The sequence below is a fragment of the Scylla paramamosain genome, chromosome 17, assembly GCF_035594125.1.
Source record: "Scylla paramamosain isolate STU-SP2022 chromosome 17, ASM3559412v1, whole genome shotgun sequence".
Lineage (NCBI taxonomy): Eukaryota > Metazoa > Arthropoda > Malacostraca > Decapoda > Portunidae > Scylla > Scylla paramamosain.
The window spans coordinates 7,935,948-7,955,560 of record NC_087167.1 but is presented as its reverse complement, the minus strand read 5'-3'; the positions used below and the strand labels follow the sequence as shown (position 1 = coordinate 7,955,560).

Below are 19,613 nucleotides of genomic sequence, written 5' to 3'. Positions count from 1 at the left end.
CTACCAAATAAAAGTTCATGAATCACATTGCTAAATAATCTCTAATTGTATCACTGGTTTAGTTTAGTAACAAAATAAATAAATAAATGAAATAAATAAATAACTAAAAAGAAAACTTATTTCTTAAATTGTTCTTGTTCTAAAGGAAGTAGAAGGCACCTAAACCAATATATTAGATCAATATTCTCTTAGTAATGAAAAAAAAAAAAAAATCAAACCAATATTTCCTAAAATTATACTAAAGCACAAATTTGAGGAATTAATAAAGTATCCTTATTTGAGGTTTACGGAACAACATTTTCACACAATAAAATTCCAACAAGGGGAACATTTTCACACAATCAAATTCTAGTGTGGGTACACCACCAATTTAACAGCAACAGATCGTCAGACATTTCCATTTTGAGAGGGAACTTGAAATTTCCAAAGTACTCATATGTATGTGCTCGTTTTTACACTTTAGAGTGTCTCATGGTGGTGAGTACTAGATTCTGTGAGATCCTTGGCTTATTTAGCATGTTCAATCTTCATTATATTCTTTAAGGAAAAGGCAGATTTCAGTGCTAAGATCAAAACATAAACCAATTCATTTAAAAGTCAGAATTGATTCTTGCAGTACCATCAAATTTCTCAGTCACATATTTCCACTCATAGTTTTCCTATGCACATGCACATGTAATTAATTTCTTTTGAGGGTTAAGCATGATGTAATGGTGAAGATGATTTCAAGATTAAATCAAATGATGACTCATTTGTATCTACTTTATTACAGGCTAATTTCCACAGTTAATGTAAACTTTATATATATATATATATATATATATATACACAGCCAGGTTGCCACTAATGTGCAATATGTTAACATGAATTGCAGCTAATATAGGGGTTAGTTTGCCCCCAATTCATACTGAAGTGGAAGTACTAAGGAGGTGGAAGGTGTATGGAAGAGGCATTTTGACCATTTATCGAATGAGAAGATAGTAAGGGAAGCAACAGTATCTAGTACAAATATGAAAGAGATAAAGATAGTGTTTATACAAAAAAGAATTGGTAAAGAAGGTAGAGAGAGCAACAGCCAAGTTAAGAGTGGGAAAGCTTGCAGGCATACAGTTGGTGCCAAACAATGATAAAAAAATTCTCAGTTGGTGTCAGCGAGAGCGTGCCATCCAACAACAGGGAGGTCCTGATGATATGAGGAGTTAGGTTCCATTTGAATTGCTCACATAGTGAATTCTCATATAACGAAACACATAAGTAACGGAAAAAAGGGGTTAAGTTCCTTGACCCTTGTCAAAGCTAAGTTTTCCAGCTAAAATGTACGATACCAAATGCAATGAATGTGTCTATATTACAGAAATGTCAATAAAGCAACCTGAAAGAGAAAACTGCATACAAAGAACATGATTTCATATCAATTAAACATATAAAACGTGCATACCTAACACTCGCCAATGTGCAGTTAATGTGTCAGGGAGCATAACTCACTCACCACTCTTGTGCCTCTTAATAATTTCTACCTTCTTTGCAAATGTTATTGGTACTCTATGTCACTTAGCCTTACTGCTAGGACTTGCACTGGAACTCAGTGGCTGCTTGGGAGACATAGTTAACAGCTGAGAGGCAAAATAAAGCAAAATCTATATACCACGTGGTCAGTCACACACACACCACCACACTAAAGACAGTGAATGAAAGAACATGCCCACAGTAACACTGTAACACATCCAAGCACCAATCAGTCACATAAAGCACTGTACATTGTACTTGTACTGTATTGTAAATATGCTTGCAAACAAAATGATGATAGAGTACAAGTATAATAACAAACAGTAAAGCCATAAGAGTGGGAGTCTGAGAAACACCAAGTTCAAGACTGGCATGACCCGGGAGAATGCATGGTAAAGCTAAAAACAGCTTCTATGAAGTTAGGCGTTCTGAGACGTCTCCGCCAGTTTTTCTCTGGTAAACTCTGGAACTCCCTGCCTGCTTCTGTATTTCCACCTTCCCATGACTTGAATTCCTTCAAGAGGGAGGTTTCAAGACCCTTATTCATCAATTTTTGACCACTGCTTTGACCCTTTTATGGGACTGGCATTTCAGTGGGCATATTTTTTTTATTAGATTTTTGTTGCCCTTGGCAAGTGTCCTTCCTACATAAAAAAAAAAAAAAATATATATATATATATATATATATATATATATATATATATATATATATATATATATATATATATATATATATATATATATATATATATATATATATATATATATATATATATATATATTAATGAAATTTGAAACAGAACTGTGTAGTGGTGCGTCAAGAGGTTCAGAGATGATGGCTATACTGTCTATGCCAGAGCATAAAGCAAGGCCTGAATGACGAAATAAAGTTGCTTAACGAAGCTTGAATATTATGAAAAGAGAAATGGAATGTAATTCTCACCTAATAGCAAAGGAATTAAAAGATTTTTGCTGTAGACAGTGATGAGTGACATCTCATTTTTATGGGTGGCTGTATGAGGTGAGATGAAATCCAAAGTAGCAAATATATGGTATAGAATGGAGCAGAATATTAGCATGTCCGTTTGCAGATTATAGCATCTTATTAGCTGAGAGCAAAAGGAAACTTCAGAGAGTGGTGGATCAATTCCATAGGGTATGCAAGAGATTGGAACTGAAGGTGAACATAAGGAAAAGTACGTAGATGGTTTCTGAGTGGAGAAAAGTGAAGGTGTGTAGCATGTTACTACAAGATCACTTGCAGGAGTCATGAAAGGGGCAAATATACTCATAATATGTATGAACGTAAAGAAATGTGTAAGAAAGAGTATTCTCCTGCCAACACTAATATATGTATCAAAGACTTGGATATGGAATAATGCACAGTGTCTGAGAAAGACATGTGGAATGACAAAATGGGAGAGTGAGAGCAATTAAAAGATGTATGAGAGATGTATTAACGTCTATGCAAACAGTGTAAATTGTGGAGTGATGGAATTAGTGAAAAATAACATACCAAAATGGTAAGGCCATACTGAATGATGAAAAGAGTCTGTAAAGAGACTGTGAGTGAAACTGAAGGTACTGATAGAAAAGTTCACCCAGAAGTAGAAAATGGTGGGTAATGCAGTAAGTGTGTGAAATAGGTGTTAGCAAAGGCCAAATGGTTTGAAAAATATATAAATAAGTAAATAAAAAACAAGAAGAAATATTTAGATAGGGAGAGGTGGAGGCTCTTCTGCCATACCCATCCCCTTAGAGGATGCTAGGCATCTGAGATAAAGATGGATAGATCTAGTTTAGAAATGCCCCCTCATCATTTATGCTATGCCTAGCTTTGCTACTGCTCAGTCACCACTTCAAATTCAGAAAATGGCAAATTTTCTAACCTTTTATAAATTTAAAACTTTGTAAAAGTTCCTGCAAAAAAAAAAAAAAAAAAAAAAAAAAAAAAAATATATATATATATATATATATATATATATATATATATATATATATATATATATATATATATATATATATATATATATATATATATATATATATATATATATATATATACAAACACTTTTTTTTACTATATCACACAAAGGAAAAATGTATGCATATGAAGTGATTCAAGAGCCAGATGAGAACTACACAAAGTATGAAATAACATAAGTGTATTAAGCATGACTGAGTGATTGTGGAATGGTTCTGACATTGGAATAAAGGGCTTTGTTAATTAATCTGTATATCACTAAATTATTAATCTTATAATTTGATTTACAACAATTATTTACTTAATTTGAGTTTCTAGCATTAAATGATAATTTAAAGACATTCGTATTATATAATTAGCAGGTCAAAGTTCTGAGGATGAATTATCTTTGTGTGACTGGTCCAGCAAAATAGTTAATCCAGCAAAGGTATGAAATGGTGGTATTCCCATACTGTTAAAACACTGAACAATTTGGTGACTTATGGAATTAAAATGCTTTTCACATATTTCTTAATGTCATTATTCAACAACCTTTAACAATAATTTTAGTACTACTCACAAACAAACTTACCTTAATTTCTTGATGATAGAACAATTATTATTATAATAACTGTCAGTACCACTAAACCAATGCCAATGAGACACAGCTTCTTTCTACGTGCTTTGTTCTACAAGAAAAGAGAGAAAATAAATATCAAATTAAAATGGGAGATCAAGAAAATAATAGATAAGTAACTAACGATGCCTAAAAATAAAGTTCAAAGAATTTATTGTACAAAAAGAAAATAAACATTAAACCTTAAGAATAGTTGAATGTGTGTGTGTGTGTGTGTGTGTGTGTGTGTGTGTGTGTGTGTGTGTGTGTGTGTGTGTGTGTGTGTGTGTGTGTGTGTGTGTGTGTGTGTGTGTGTGTGTGTGTGTGTGTGTGTGTGTGTGTGTGTGTGTGTGCACTAGTTGCATTTATCCTTATTTCTTGTTTTGCAGGTCATGCAAAATGACAGATTGAGAAGTTCCCAGTCCACTATCTTAATACTTTTCAATGACATACAATAACATGCGTGGCACAGAAATTCTATACTACACGTTTCCAGAAGTAGATGAACTTAAATAACTTATTTCATCAATCTATTTGATCTGCCATTTGATGACCCAGTCACAGCCAGCCTGTCATACCTTTATGAAATCCAGGACATAAATTCTGATCATTAATCACTTGTATACAAGAAGATACACAGAAATAACAACTGAAATATGTCTTACAGTTTGCAGATTCATTGAGCAGTTTGCATTAAATGATTCTGTGGGGCTAAAACGAAAAGGTGGTCCAAAAATCAATTAAATAAGTAAATAATAAAAAAACAAAAATCAAATAAATAAGTAAATAATAAAAATTTTGTTATTTTAAAGACATTAAAAAAGGCACAAATGATAAACATTTTATTACACAATGCATAATATTTCTTTTCTATTGATAACTGGCATTCTTTTAACCTCTTCCACAACTTATCTTCACCTTTTCACTGCATTTAACCATTAATTATTCCCTTATTTTAAAACATGGAAATAATTTTCTTCATTCATACACTTTATATGAATTTCTTTGTAGACTTCTCTTACTTATAACATTAAAATCATGACCAGAATTTCCTGTCACTTGCTTAAGCTTTAATTTTGTGCCAATTTCTTCCTTCTAAAGAAAAAAATTTATATATTTTTTTTTATTTTACCTTCTACTTCCTCTGAACCATCCCCAAGTTATGTAGCCTGTTTCTTGTCATTCATTCTTCTTTTCAGCATTATTCATTGTCCTTTTCTCCTCTTATCTCTAATGAAATATTACTTTCTTTTAACCCAAATGCAGAAAATAAAAAATCTCAGTTGCATCCCTTAGTACATTTCCCTTCATCCAAGTAACATTTCTTACTTCCTTCTCTATGTTTTCCTTCTCATTTTTCTTCTTTTGTATGGAAGCTAATCTTCTCTTTCCCTTCATCTCAGCACTTCAATGCTGACTTAGGCTGGACACATATGAGCTAATTTTTTTCACTGCCACCAGTTTAGAAATTAAGTTAGACCAGTGGGCACAGACCATTAAAGTTGTCCAAGTAAGATCCTCCATTGTAACACTTGTGTTTCATTTCTAAACCAGTCATGGAGACAAAAGTCACACATACACATCCAGCCTTACTCTGTAACCTGCTATTTTGTACCTCAAAGAGCATTCTTTCGTTCTTCATTTTCTCTCCTCAATATTTGTACTTCTATTGTTAATTTTCTGAAAGTGCTCAATTAGCTGTCTCAGTTCCTTTCTCCATCTTTTCTCTTTCACTTTGCTTGTTCTCCTACATGTTCACTAATTTCATTACCATAGCAACATTGCTTGTAACCACTTATCTCCTCTTTGACTCCTTTCACCTCATCCATTTATCAATCTCCCTCTACAATGATCTTTCTTGCAATCATGTTTGTCACACTCACAGCCTATCTACTGAATGCTGCTAAGTTCAAAGAAAGATTTGGGGATGTTGACCTGGCCATGTCGACCATCTTAGTTATTTTTCTAGAGTTATTTTTCAATCACTTAGCTTTTTATATCTGGCACTTATCTCAAAGGCCAGACCACATCAGTAATTCAGCTTCCTCTATTATCCAAGATATGCTCTAATCTGATTCTTATTTGCATCCAGTCAGTGCATCGGCAACTGTGAGTGAGGAAGTGTGTGTGGGTGAGTGTGTGTGGTGAGGGTGTATTTGCTTGATTCTATTTACCTAAGTGTCATATACATCATCTAAGCTACACTCATGAGGTTCAATTTCCATACCTATATTGCTTTAATTTTCCCTTAACTGATGTACACTCCTCCCTTTATCACCTCCTCCAGTCTATTAAAAGTATCTATATTTCTATAAAACAAGCTACACTTTTTATGTTATGTCATTGTGTGGGTGCAGATCATAACATCTGAAGATGTCATGTGCAGCAAGGACATGAGCAAAAAAGATATATATTCTAAATGTCATGTCCTGTACCACAAACATAAAAAATTAGCAAAATTTGAATGCAAGGTATAACAGCAAATCAAAGGGATACAAAAATAATTAGTACAGAGAACAGGTTCTCAGGCTTTGGCATAATTTGACTTGGCAAGTAGGGAGAAGGCTCCAGGTGAGAAGGGGGATGGCTGTATAGCAACCTGCTCTGAATGGACAAGTGTGTAAGAACTACCCAGCAACATCATTTTCTCATCTGTTTGTTTGTTTGTTTGTTTCTGTGTGTGTGTGTGTGTGTGTGTGTGTGTGTGTGTGTGTGTGTGTGTGTGTGTGTGTGTGTGTGTGTGTGTGTGTGTGTGTGTGTTTCATTCACCTACAGTTGTCTGCTGATCACCCAGCCAGCCATTCCCCTACAGAAGGAGCTCAGAGTTCATAGTAACTGATCTATGGGTAGGAATGAGGCCATTCACACATCACACACTGGGACAGTGAGGTCACAACTCCTGAGGTTACATCCCATACCTACTTGCTGCTAGGTGAACAGAGGCAACACATTAAGCTCACCCATTTGCCTCACTGCACCTGTGACTCAAACCTTTTTGGTTGTGAGCCAAGTGTGCTGACCACTGCACTAAATGTGTGTGTTAGAGAGAGAGAGAGAGAGAGAGAGAGAGAGAGAGAGAGAGAGAGAGAGAGAGAGAGAGAGAGAGAGAGAGAGAGAGAGAGAGAGAGAGAGAGAGAGAGAGAGAGAGAGAGACAGAGAGAGGGTGGGGGGGGGATTTCCACCTAATGCATCATGAGAGTTATCTTATGTCTCCTACATTCTCACAAAAACTCAATTGTGGGTTTTTTCATTAACTTTCAGACTTGTGATGGAGGGAGAAAGTTGTCAGCAATCATTATAACAATGAAAGGAAGCACATAACGAATGTTTGAACAATACAGTGGGAAAATAAATTATTATATCACATTGTCACAGGACTTAAAGGGCTTGATTACATCAGCCATCACAGTGGTTTAAGGATTAATTCACTTATAGCTTAACTATGTGAATGTGTCATACAGTACATGATAGGAGTGCAAAGATGAACTGTTTTGTAAAGCTGGAGAGGCTAACTACTGTATTAAACCAGGCATTGCTTCTTGATGGTTTAAAAAGTTTAACTGCATGGCAGAAATTATGATAATAACTGCACCAGTGTAACTGAAGACATGAACTGCATAATGGGAATGCAAACAAAAACTGTATAATAGTCAGATACTGATTGCATGACAAGATTAGAAAGATTTACAACACAAAAGTAGTGAGAAAAAAAAAAAAAAAAAAAAAAAAAAATATATATATATATATATATATATATATATATATATATATATATATATATATATATATATATATATATATATATATATATATATATATATATATATATATATATATATATATATATATATATATATATATATATATATTTGAGAAGGCTAGAAATACTGATTCTTCTGTTGGATCAAATACATACTATATAAGTGGGCTGAAGAGAATGAGTAAGAAAAACTGAAAGGACTGATCCTTTAATTATTAAACACCTCTCCCTCCAAAAGAGAACTCACAAGGATGAACTGTCCTTTAAACAAAGCATTATACACTAACATCTTTTATGTAACAAATTTTTTACATGCAATCATTCAGGTAATATAGCTTTTTACTGGATTGAAGAGATTGACTGGGCTAAAAAGAATAGACATGTTATAACAACCACAATCTGAAAATTTGACACCCTTGAATCTTAGCAAACAGCAGCAAGAGAGAGACCTACCTGATACTGCCTTGCCTGGGTGAGCTGTGTGGAAGCCTGGGACACATGGACCTGGGCAGACTCTACATTAGCTTCAATGGAATCAACAACTTCACCTTGCTCATGAACCATTGTTGCTAAGTCCTTGAAGATCTGGTTGACATCCATGATGTCCGACTGTACAAAAAGAATGGGTGGTAACAACTGAGACAAGGCTCAAACTCAAAGTGTTTGATATAGTAATTTTAAAATATGTACATCTTTATACCCAAGCATACATGTGCATATACCCATATGCTTGTGTGCACACAGATTTACACAATCTGCAGATGAGCAAACAAGCACATATGTATAAGCAAGTGCAAAGGATTAACTTCATGATGCTTACCTCCAGCTGTCGTATCTGTGACTCTCGCTCCTGCAGTGCCTGCATCTCTTGCTCCTGCTCCATCTGAATCTGCATTTGTGACTGCTGAGACCGACCTTTGTTCTCAGACTCACCAAGATCCAGAAGTGCTGCTCCATGTTTTCCATCCTCTGAGATGCAGAAATAAGTTTTTAAACAAAACCATATTTTATGAACATAGTTAATGCCAAACAACATTTCCCCAGAGCATGCCAAGGCAATGTCACTGGCAGGTACAGGATATCTATGAATACTACTTTGGAGAAGTGGTATTACCATCCATGGCACCAAACCCAGGTTATATTATGATGTTTACCTTATAGGTGTGTGGGCCTATGAAAACACTATGCACCTTAACAGCACACAGGCCTGAGACTCATTAAGGTGCTTAGCTGGAGTTGTCCTTGTGGGGGTGAAGAGTAGACTGATATGTGGAGCAGTTGGTTGCTGTGCTGGTGTGTAACTGACTTGAATGCATCTGGTATATGCCCATAAATATGTGGCTAAGGGATCTGAATCCTACTCTACCCTGGATCCTTGCTCTTCGAGATGTGTTCTTAGATTTGAATTCATAGTAATTACCCATCACCATTAATAATATTCTTTTGGAATATAAATTAATTCCAACAACTACTGACAAAAACAAAGAATCACCTCAAGAGATACTGAATAATTGGCATCTTAATTTGATTTTTTTTTTCTCACTCAGTCAAGAACAAAGGAGACAAATTAATCTATTTGTAGCCTCGGGGTGAGCCTATTCATGTAAGTCATTGTCATTGCCCCAATTTACACTATAATCTGATCCCTACCCTTGCCTTGATTAGTTCTTTTGTGGTTCACTGAACAATGCCAAAGCTTTATACCATGCATGATAAAATTGTGCACAAACTGTAGTTTCATGAGCATGATCTTTCTATGAGAGAAAATAGTGAGGCAACCAGTGTAAAGGTTAGAACTGTAAGAAATGCACTTAAAAATATTGCAGGTTCAGGTGGCAAGGAAGTATTGGTCCATAAACATGGTGGTGAACCCAAGAAGTTCCTAAAATCATCACTTGAATTGGATATGTCACAAAATTGAGTCTAATCCAGTTGTCACTGCCAGAAACTCAAAAGACAACAATCCTGAACTTTTAGGAGTGTTCAACTTCTAACAATGAGTGTGGTCTCAGAAGCAACTTTGGTTACAAGGTGTGTGTGTGTGTGTGTGTCTATATATATATATATATATATATATATATATATATATATATATATATATATATATATATATATATATATATATATATATATATATATATATATATATATATATATATATATATATATATTACAAAATAAGGTCCACTATAAGCCATGATATGAAATACTTTCCCTTTTACTGCCCTCACTATCCTGACCACAAGGCTGAACACCCATAATGTCATCACACTAGCCAAAACTTACAACAACAAATATTCTTCTACTTTGCATGTTCTAAATCAAAGCTTACTTTTCTTGTGAAATGTTTTTACTGCTTCCTTAATGTAACATGGTAAAACTTACTGCATTGAAGAAAGGTCAAGATGTGATGAAAAAACATACTCACCAAAGTAATGAGCATCTGAGTCTGCTCGTGCCTTCTTGAGGGCTTCCTTTTCTTTGGATGCTGCTTGACGCTGTGCAGTTTGAAAGTCATTCAAAGCCTGCAAACAAACCAGTGGTAGTCAGCTGATATCATGATACTAAAAATTCAAACATTTACACTGCTTAGCAAAGAAACATGTGTGTGGTCATGCATCTACCTATCAAACTGTCTATTTACATCTCAGACATCCCTTAAAGACTTAAGAGGATGGTCCTAGAGGGAGCATCTCCAAAGCAAAAGAGCCTTTAACTATACAAACAAAAGCTTAGAGTAGCAGCAGTACTGTAAGAATTAAGATCCTGCACTACACATGAAAACTTCAATACAGCAATGTCCAATCATGTAATAGTTTTAAAGCATTCCATTCCTCCTTATATACTACTCTAGGAAACAAAGCACTTACTCCACTGTAATGGATGTCTACAAAGCAGTGTGTGAACATGTACTATGGAGGTCTGTGTGTCTGATTGCCTAATACTGCAAATGAAAATGTCAACCATGAGCAGTAAGCTCAGCCAGTGTGATGAAAGCAGAGAGATGTTTGGGTGTATCTCCACCAACTGAAAAAGAAACTAACCAAGATGTCATCCTCTCCACTATGATAAAACCATCAGCAACCCACCTGCGAGAATTCTCTTGTAAGCCGTTCTGCTTGCATGTGCCATGTTCGACTGTCCTGGCCAGGTGGTACTGGTAAGGACTTAAATGTCCTTAATTCCACTGTTGTGTCCTTGGCCAAGCCCCCAGTGTAGTGTTGAACTTGATGCCTGAAAAAAATAAGGATTAAAAATAATCTCCAGCCTTTAATACATTTTGATACATTTCTTCTGTTATTTCATGAAGCTGAAAATGTGAAAAAAAAAGAATACTAAATAATGCATGCTAAGTGTTTTTAATGCAAAGAGAGTGCTAGTGAGTGGATCTAGAGAGACATGGGCTTAAAAAAATAAAGAATTTACAGATAAGAGAATATAGCTTGGTGAGCTGCCATCACATTAAAGGAGACAACCAGTTATCAATGTAGTACACATGGAAAAATCTTTGAAAATTATAATGATTTGGTACTGAAGTTTTGTACTCAATGTGTTCAGTGGTAGAAGATTCTTCCTCAAACAACTTCCATTATCATGTGGTAGAAGATTCTTTCTCTAACAGTTTTCATTTATCATGAAAATGATAAGGAAAGTGCATGAAATTGCACGTGAGCTGCAAAACTGAATGTCTTACATAACTTTTCTAACTCACTTTGTGTATCTCTCAAATTTTGGTATACATTATTTCTAGTCCCTTCCAGAAAACACACACACACACACACACACACACACACACACACACACACACACACACACACACACACACACACACACACTGGAGTATAATTATGATTGCTTGACTTCTGGCAAAAAAACTAAATCACAACTCATCTCTTTATTTTCCATAACTGTTCAATATTGGTGAACAGGTGCATCAATGTCAAAGAACATAAGAACTCTTAAAAAGTATGCAAATTATATGAACCCCTACAATAATCTACCACATAAAGTGAGTTAAAGGGTAGCAGACAAGAAAAATTATAAACATTGCTGAAGAAAAAGGAAAGGTTTCACAATCCCCTCACTGCCCCTTTCATTTGCCTTTTGTAATAAACATTTGCATACAGACAGCACTCTTCTAACCCAAGATCAGTGTGAACAGTCAAGCTATCCCCACAGAAAAGACAAACAGCTCACATTGGTAATACTCACAACTGTGCTCGCAGCTGCTGATTGTCCTGGTCTGTCCCCAGCTGGTTCACTAACTGCTGCATAGATTTGACTAGAGAAAAAAAATTATCAGAAAGAATACAGCCATGAGCACACTGATAAATACAAAATATTTAGTCAATGATTATTCCCATTACCATCTAATCATCAATATCTTTATACTAGCAATGATATATTCTATTAATGACAGACAACCAAAAAATTATATATACGTAGTCGAGTACCATTTTGCCTCACAAGAGGGAATACACACCATTTTGTGAGATCTTCTGTATATTGGAGCCTATGGAGTGGGAGTACTTGTGGAGGTCCCCATTGCGGACACCTCCACTCTGGTAGGACGTCACACCGTCCATGATCAATCTCTCTTGCTAAGGCTGTCACTTGACCCTCTACAATCTGCAAAACAGAAAGATATTTAGGGAATTGCTATTCAAATGAAAGCCATACGTGAAAAGCTATGTGACCAGCACTGATGTAGCCTTAAGTAAAGTTGATAGTTAATACAGAACCCAAGAACACATAACACTAACATTATATTAGTGAGTTAAAGAAAGATCTTTTCAAGGTCATATAAATAGCCATGTATCTTTTTTTCCCCACAATTACTAAGTTCTTCCCTCTACTTTTGCACCATATTATATTCTATTTCCTGTTTTCAGAGAACACTGTAAAAAAGGTTTAATTACTTACAAAACACACAAACACACACACACACACACACACACACACACACACACACACACACACACACACACACACACACACACAAGCCCCACAAAGAACAAGCTATGTCTACAAGTGCTGTCCTTACAACAAAGAAGCCTTACATTTTTCTACTGTCAGCCTGACAATGCATATTTCCTCAGTGGCACAACCTACTTTCTCAGAGAAACACCTGCATGCATATGACATGACTGTTGATGAAAGAAATTTCACAATTCTCATACAACTATTATGAACAATACAGGTACATAAACACCATGTGTATGCAATACAGGTACATGCAAAAGTTGTCAATGCTAAAACCCTGCATAAATTTAAGGAAGGACTAGACATTTGCAGATATGGAGACAGGACAACACAAACATAGCTCTCTTCCTGTATGTTACAACTAGGTAATTATAACTAGGTAATAACACACACAAACACCTTTCCTTTGAAGTATTCCTACAATTCTTGTCTTTCTAATATCATAGAAACTAAGATTATAAAAGTTTTTGGCAACAATTAATTCTTAATATACTATATTTCCTGGTGTCCAAGACACTATTTTTCTCTGAAATAAGTCTCAAAAATCTACCATGCATCCTGGAGGACAATGGTTATGTTTTTTCATAGGACTATCTGAACCCCAGAGGATGGTTATCTACACAATACAGTAATATGAACTCCTGTATATGGCCTCTCAATGAAGTGTAAAAATTATACTTACTTAAAATAGTAAATAAACAAAATTATCATGAAATATACATTCAATCACAAAAAAATTATTTCCTGTATGGGTATAGCATGGTAGACAAGGCAACAGATGAGAGGTATTTCACTTCCTACATATCAATATTGCCAGTATTTTCACTCCTCAAAAATTCAGATTTTAAGGGAACATTTTTAAGTGACAAATGAAGTAAAACTGCAATATAGTAAAAGGTTTCAGGTAAATCTTATTAATTTCACTGCATCTGTAAAAATAAAACCCAAGGTGCTAAGACCTTATATTTATGTGTGGGTTATACTGTCAGCTTTAACAGTCATCATAGGGAATTTTCCATTTGTTTCCCCATAACATATTACTTGATAATATGTATTTACCACCTTCACATAGTCACCATCATGGATTTCTCTCAGACAAACCACCATCAACATACACACTCTCTCTTATCAACCATGCCACTAGAACTCAATATAGTTGCCACACTGTAGTCTGAGAGTCATTGTGTGACCATATTAGAATAACTATATCAGTCTATAGTATCAGTTTATATCACAAACCATCCCTTGCTACTTAAAAAAAAAAACTCACTACCACAAATTCAAGGAAGCTTCTCTCCCTACTTTGGCACTTCTAACAAATACCTATCACTGATCCAATCCACAATCAACCTGCCTGTTTACTACGCACACAACTGAGGTTTGTTATGTTGCCATTGACCTGGCCTGGGGTATGTCAAATTTATGCACCTGATACTATATGAGTTAATCATGTGGCAAGTTGAGATAATGTTACTGAACAGTTGAAGTGATGAGAAAGAAATGTAATGGCAGGACATACAGGTCAATGGGGCAAAAAGAGGGTGCACCACATTTCCTACACCATGTATACAGTGCATTTCTTACATAGCATATCTACAAAATTAGCAGTTTATAGAGTAGTGACATATTTCCTACACAGATACAGCATATCTCCTAAACACAGTGGGTGTAGAATATACCTGTGCTGGGTATTCAGTTGATAAGTAGTAAATATGTTGGACACTTGTTTTTGTACAAAAATATGACAGTCATATTTTCTACATTTATTATTTATTATCGTTGGCAAAAGTCTGGAGGATAATGATGTATATTAAATAAAAATAAAAACTTTTCATTTCTCACTAAAACATATGCAAATAAAATTAAACATTACAGAAGCCAGGAGAGGGGGGAACAAGGCCTGTTCTAACCTAACAGACAACAAAGGAACCCAGGAGTGCTTAGCCATGGGTTGGCAAATGATGGTGGATGGAGGAAGGCACTTGAATGCTGTGACACATGTTTCTGGTGTCCTCCAGGAAGGAGATGGTGAGCATCACCCCAGCAGATAGGGGTCAAGTAGGCTCTTGATGCAACTGTGTTGGTTAAGACCACTTCTAGGGGGAAGTTGGTGACAATGGTAGCTGCCGCTGTGACGGCCACCATCTCAGAGCCACCTCATAGCCACTGTAGTTCCCACTAGACATGCTGTGTCTGCTGGAGTGTTCAGGGCACTGAGTAGGCCATGTGGATTAGCACAGAAGGTAGGACCAGGGAGGTCTACCTGGATACCAGCTGGAGCCAGAAAGGAAGGCAGTAGTGGTGGAGAGGTTGGGCATTACCTCCCTTATCTTTCCGTGGAGGTAGTCTGCCTGATGCGGCACTGTCTTCACTGGCTGTCTCTTCCTCTTGGACTACTTTTTATTATTGGGTTTGTCTTTCCTTCTCCTTTTCACTATTATACCTATCCTAAATCCTCCTTGACCTGATCTTGGGAAAATTACCACAGATAATCCTTTCATGAGTTAACTCCCACTCTGAAATGAACCAGAGATGTGCTGCACGCATTACTTAAAGGAAGGAAAGTGGGCAGGAGTTTGGAAGATTTTCTGGGAAAATTAATGAATTGCCTCCCAAGCCAAATAATGTGATACAATACTACTCTAAAACGGGACAAATTTATATATGTACTGTTTAGGGTAATCACTTGTTAAGCATGTAGGAAATGTGTTGGATACTTGTTTTTGTGCAGGAAATATGACTACCCATGTTTAGGACATATGACAGGACTCCCCCTTTTGTAGGTTCGTAGGTGTGACTTCACCTTGGCAAAAAGGAGAGGGATGGTTGACTAATGCAGTGTCATCAAATGCAAAAGAGTCTAACATTTTCTATAGCTTGAAGTAGACTTCAATGATGAAACAATTTTTACTGCTTGACTTTGATCTAATCTGAAAAAGTGATACAACCTATAACCTCACTCCTGTACCAGTGTCCTAATAGCTTGTCCAGAGAAAGTGGGGCATAAAAATCAACATTTTGGCACCACAGTAATACTACAGTCATGGTGGCACATGCTGTTTGAGGAGCACGTTTTACTTAAGGCTTCCCAGCAAGCATAAAATTGGGATGGGACAAATTGACTTATTGACATCTCAGGTGCATCTTTCCTCATCACTTACATCCACAGCAATGATGACCAGTATCAAGCAGGTTACCACTGTGTCTCTGGTACTGCATGATTGGCTCTGTTCTCACGGTGAAATGGAATTATGTTCTGTTCATGCTGCTGTGTTTGTAGTGATGAGTGCAAGGCAGACAAATCACGTTGATATCATTCCATCATAGGTCTTCACGTATCAGGCTTGAATGGTGTCGATATAGCACAATATGTGATTTAAAAATGTGAAACTTCCAGAACGTCATTTGAAAATTTGTCAATAGAGGCAGCGAATAACTGTCTTTTCACAACCACAGTGGTGGCATCCCTTTATTTTTTACCCCACAGCTTCTAGCTTCTCTACAAAGGCAGCTAGACTCTAATCTGACTCTTACATCATGGCAGCTGAAGGGAAGCAGTGGGGATGCCACCACTGGCTGTGAAAAGATAATTCCTCACTGCCTCCTTTGATAAATTTTCATATGTTCTAGAAGTTTTGTGTTCTTGAATTCACATGTTTTGCTACATCAACACCATTCAAGACATGTAAAGATCTATGATTGAATGATACTCATCACTACAAGCACCACAAAATGAACACATCAAAATGTGTTTCAGTCAAAGAAAAAAGCTGTTGACAGATCACCAAACACACAATGAATACCGACACTGGTAATCAATACTGGTCATTGTTGTTATGGATATGACTGAGGAGGAAAGATGCACTCGAGATGCCAATAAGCCAATTTGTCTCAGCCCATTTTTCTAAGCTTGCTGGGAGGCCTTAAGTAAAAAGCACTCCCTGAGCAGCATGTGCCACCGAGACACAAGACCAGCATTCGCTGACTCTAATGGCTCAACGAGTACCTTCACACTGCAGAGCTCCTTTCACTTTGGCAAGAGAGATGCAGTCCTTTCATATGTAATTAGCATAAAGAGGGAAAATCTGGAAAAGTCTGTGCAACATACAACCACAAAACTCACCATGTCACTAGAAGGCTTGGTGACTTTGCCATTAACATAAAAAAATTGAGGGGGCACTTATTTTTCATCCTCCCCTCCCCCAAAAAAAATTCCCAATTCCCCACAGGACCCCAAGCTTGTTTGAGGGGTTAGGGGGATTGAGTGGAGAATGAGAAGGTGGATCCAGAAATACCAAAAAAAATTATTAGTTGAGTAAAAAGAAAAAAATATGAATAACCTTAAAATTAACTTGAAATACCAAAATCTCTTAAATATGGTTAAGTTCACAGATAAAAAATGAAAGTAAACAAATAAATAATTACATCTATCATACAGAAATTCCTTTATCAAAAAATATGGATGACAAAGGAAAGTAATTTCATCTTATTTTGCTTCACCAAAGCAATCCTCATGGCAAACGTCTTCCCTGATGGTGGGATAGTGGTCATGACTGCTGCTTAAATATTCATTGCGCATTTCCTACCAATAAACATTAACCATGGTCACACGTTTTAGCTCATAATCGGTCTATTCAGCAAATGTCACTCAATCTGATAACGACGTGAAGGCCACATATGTAAACTAATGGTCAGGATATTGTTGTATGGTATCTTCCTTCCCTCCCACCACAGCAGTGCTGCACCTGTTCTGCCCACCGTTGTCACCTGCTGGCTGTCCCACGTCTGCTTCACTGCTGTCTGGGTACTCACAATCGCAAAAGCACAGCAATCTGCATTCAAACACCGTAGTAATAGCTAATATATGCAGGAAAATAAAGCAAAGTGTTGGCTCACCCTCAGCTGATCGCCAGTCCTGAGTGACGCCTCGTCCGTTGTGTCGTTCGCCCCGAGGAACCTTGGCTTCCCAGGCGCTGCTCACTGCTGTCACATGACACTCGCCCTTGGCTCTCGTGAACTACGTTCATGCTAAAGCATAATGGGTAATGTGCCACACTTTAAATGCACAAAAATAACAGAACTGCGAAAATTACATTAAATTTATTTGTGTTCGTTTAAACTGTGACGCAGTTTACGTTCGGATGCACAAATGTCAACTGATGACTATTGCGATCCCTAAAACCTTATATTTTTATTTATTTATTTATTTTTTATTAAAGACTCCAGATAATCAATTTGTTTCTGACAGCACTACGCGTTATATGTTTTTTTTTTTCTTTTTTTCTTATAGAAAAATGCCAGAAATATTACATCACACACACACACACACACACACACGAGGACACAGCAAAAAAATAAGAAAAGGAAGATGCTTGAGTAACATAAAGAAATATAGTTTCCCACAAAGAAATATGGAAGTCTAGAATAAGCTAAGTGAGGATGTAGTTTCGGCAACGACTGTGCACAACCTCAAGGAAAATCTCAAGTGTAGATATGGAGACATGACCACACGAGCAAAAAAAAAAAAAAAAAAAAAAAAAAAAAAGAGAGAGAGAGAGAGAGAGAGAGAGAGAGAGAGAGAGAGAGAGAGAGAGAGAGAGAGAGAGAGAGAGAGAGAGAGAATTTTATTTATTTCATATTTATTTATTTTATTTTATTTATTTATTTATTTTTTTTTTTTTGAGGGAGTACTATAACTAACGTTATATGTTCGAAGAAAAGTGAACGAACAACACACATATTTAACTAATCTCTCTCTCTCTCTCTCTCTCTCTCTCTCTCTCTCTCTGGATAAGGGCAACAAAAAGACAAAAAAAAAAAAATGAGGTACCAGTCACCAAAGAGTGCAGCCTTATGGATTATCTAAAATTTGAGTAGTCTTGAGACCTCCCTCTTGAAAGAGTAGTGTCATAGGAAGAGGGAAATGCAGAAGCAGACAGGAAACTCCAGAGTTTATCAAAACGGATGAAAGACTGAAAATACTGGTTAACATTTGCATTAGTGAGGTGGACAAAATAGAAGTGAGATGAATGATGAATTTGTCAAATTGATCCTCTAGAATTTTTCTGAAGCTATTTTTCTCTTCTGTTAATTTTTCCATTCCTTCCTGTTATACAGTATTACCATAATTTCCTTGCTCTCTACTACCACTGTTTTTATGATAACTGCTCTTCTGGTCTTGCTAACTGTATGCCTCCCCTCTTCCTGTGGGCTCGCTGCACAAGACTTTCTATTTAATTTCTCTCATGCCTATTCTGTCCACCTCTCTCTCTGCAAGAATCTTTCATACCTTTCACTGCTAAACTCTGGAACTCCTTCCCTGCTTCTGTATCCCCCCTTTCCTATGGCTTGATTTCTTTCCAGAGGGAAGTCTGAAGACACCTTTTAACCTTGGTTGAACCTTTTGGCTCTTTAAGGATTGGCACTTCAATAAAATTAACCCAAATGATCCAGAAGATTCAATGACTTCTACATTTTTAACCACAAAATGAACCACATACTGAGCAAATAGAAAAAAAAGAATAAATAAAAAATAAAAAAACAAATAAATAAAAAATAAAAAAACAAATAAATAAATAAAAGTGAGTAGAATAAAAATAACCATATAAGATTTTATTTAAGAGAAGAGGAGAAAGACAGTAAGGTATATAGCTAAGCAGCTAATCATCAAGGAGAGGAGATAGTGTGTGTGTGTGTGTGTGTGTGTGTGTGTGTGTGTGATTCACCTACGGTCATCTGCTGGTCACCCAGCCAGCCGTTCCCCTATGAAAGGTGCTCAGAGCTCA

At 36.2% G+C, this 19,613-nt stretch overlaps 1 protein-coding gene across 4 annotated transcripts in view; it reads right to left on the bottom strand.

Annotated features, from left to right (window-relative positions):
- LOC135108423 (syntaxin-7-like) overlaps positions 1-17,884 on the bottom strand; it is a 30,679-nt gene extending 12,795 nt beyond the window's left edge. The window contains exons 1-8 of one of the 4 annotated variants that reach the window (XM_064019384.1): positions 17,725-17,884; positions 12,329-12,474; positions 12,058-12,127; positions 10,935-11,079; positions 10,274-10,370; positions 8,666-8,814; positions 8,299-8,454; positions 4,062-4,158 (exon numbers count right to left, since the gene is read on the bottom strand). In XM_064019384.1, coding sequence (XP_063875454.1) covers positions 4,063-4,158; positions 8,299-8,454; positions 8,666-8,814; positions 10,274-10,370; positions 10,935-11,079; positions 12,058-12,127; positions 12,329-12,431 — 816 coding nt within the window. In that variant the 5' untranslated portion in view covers positions 12,432-12,474; positions 17,725-17,884 and the 3' untranslated portion in view covers position 4,062. The other 3 variants (XM_064019385.1, XM_064019387.1, XM_064019388.1) reach the window with 3 other exon arrangements.
- Positions 17,885-19,613: the final 1,729 nt, after the last annotated feature.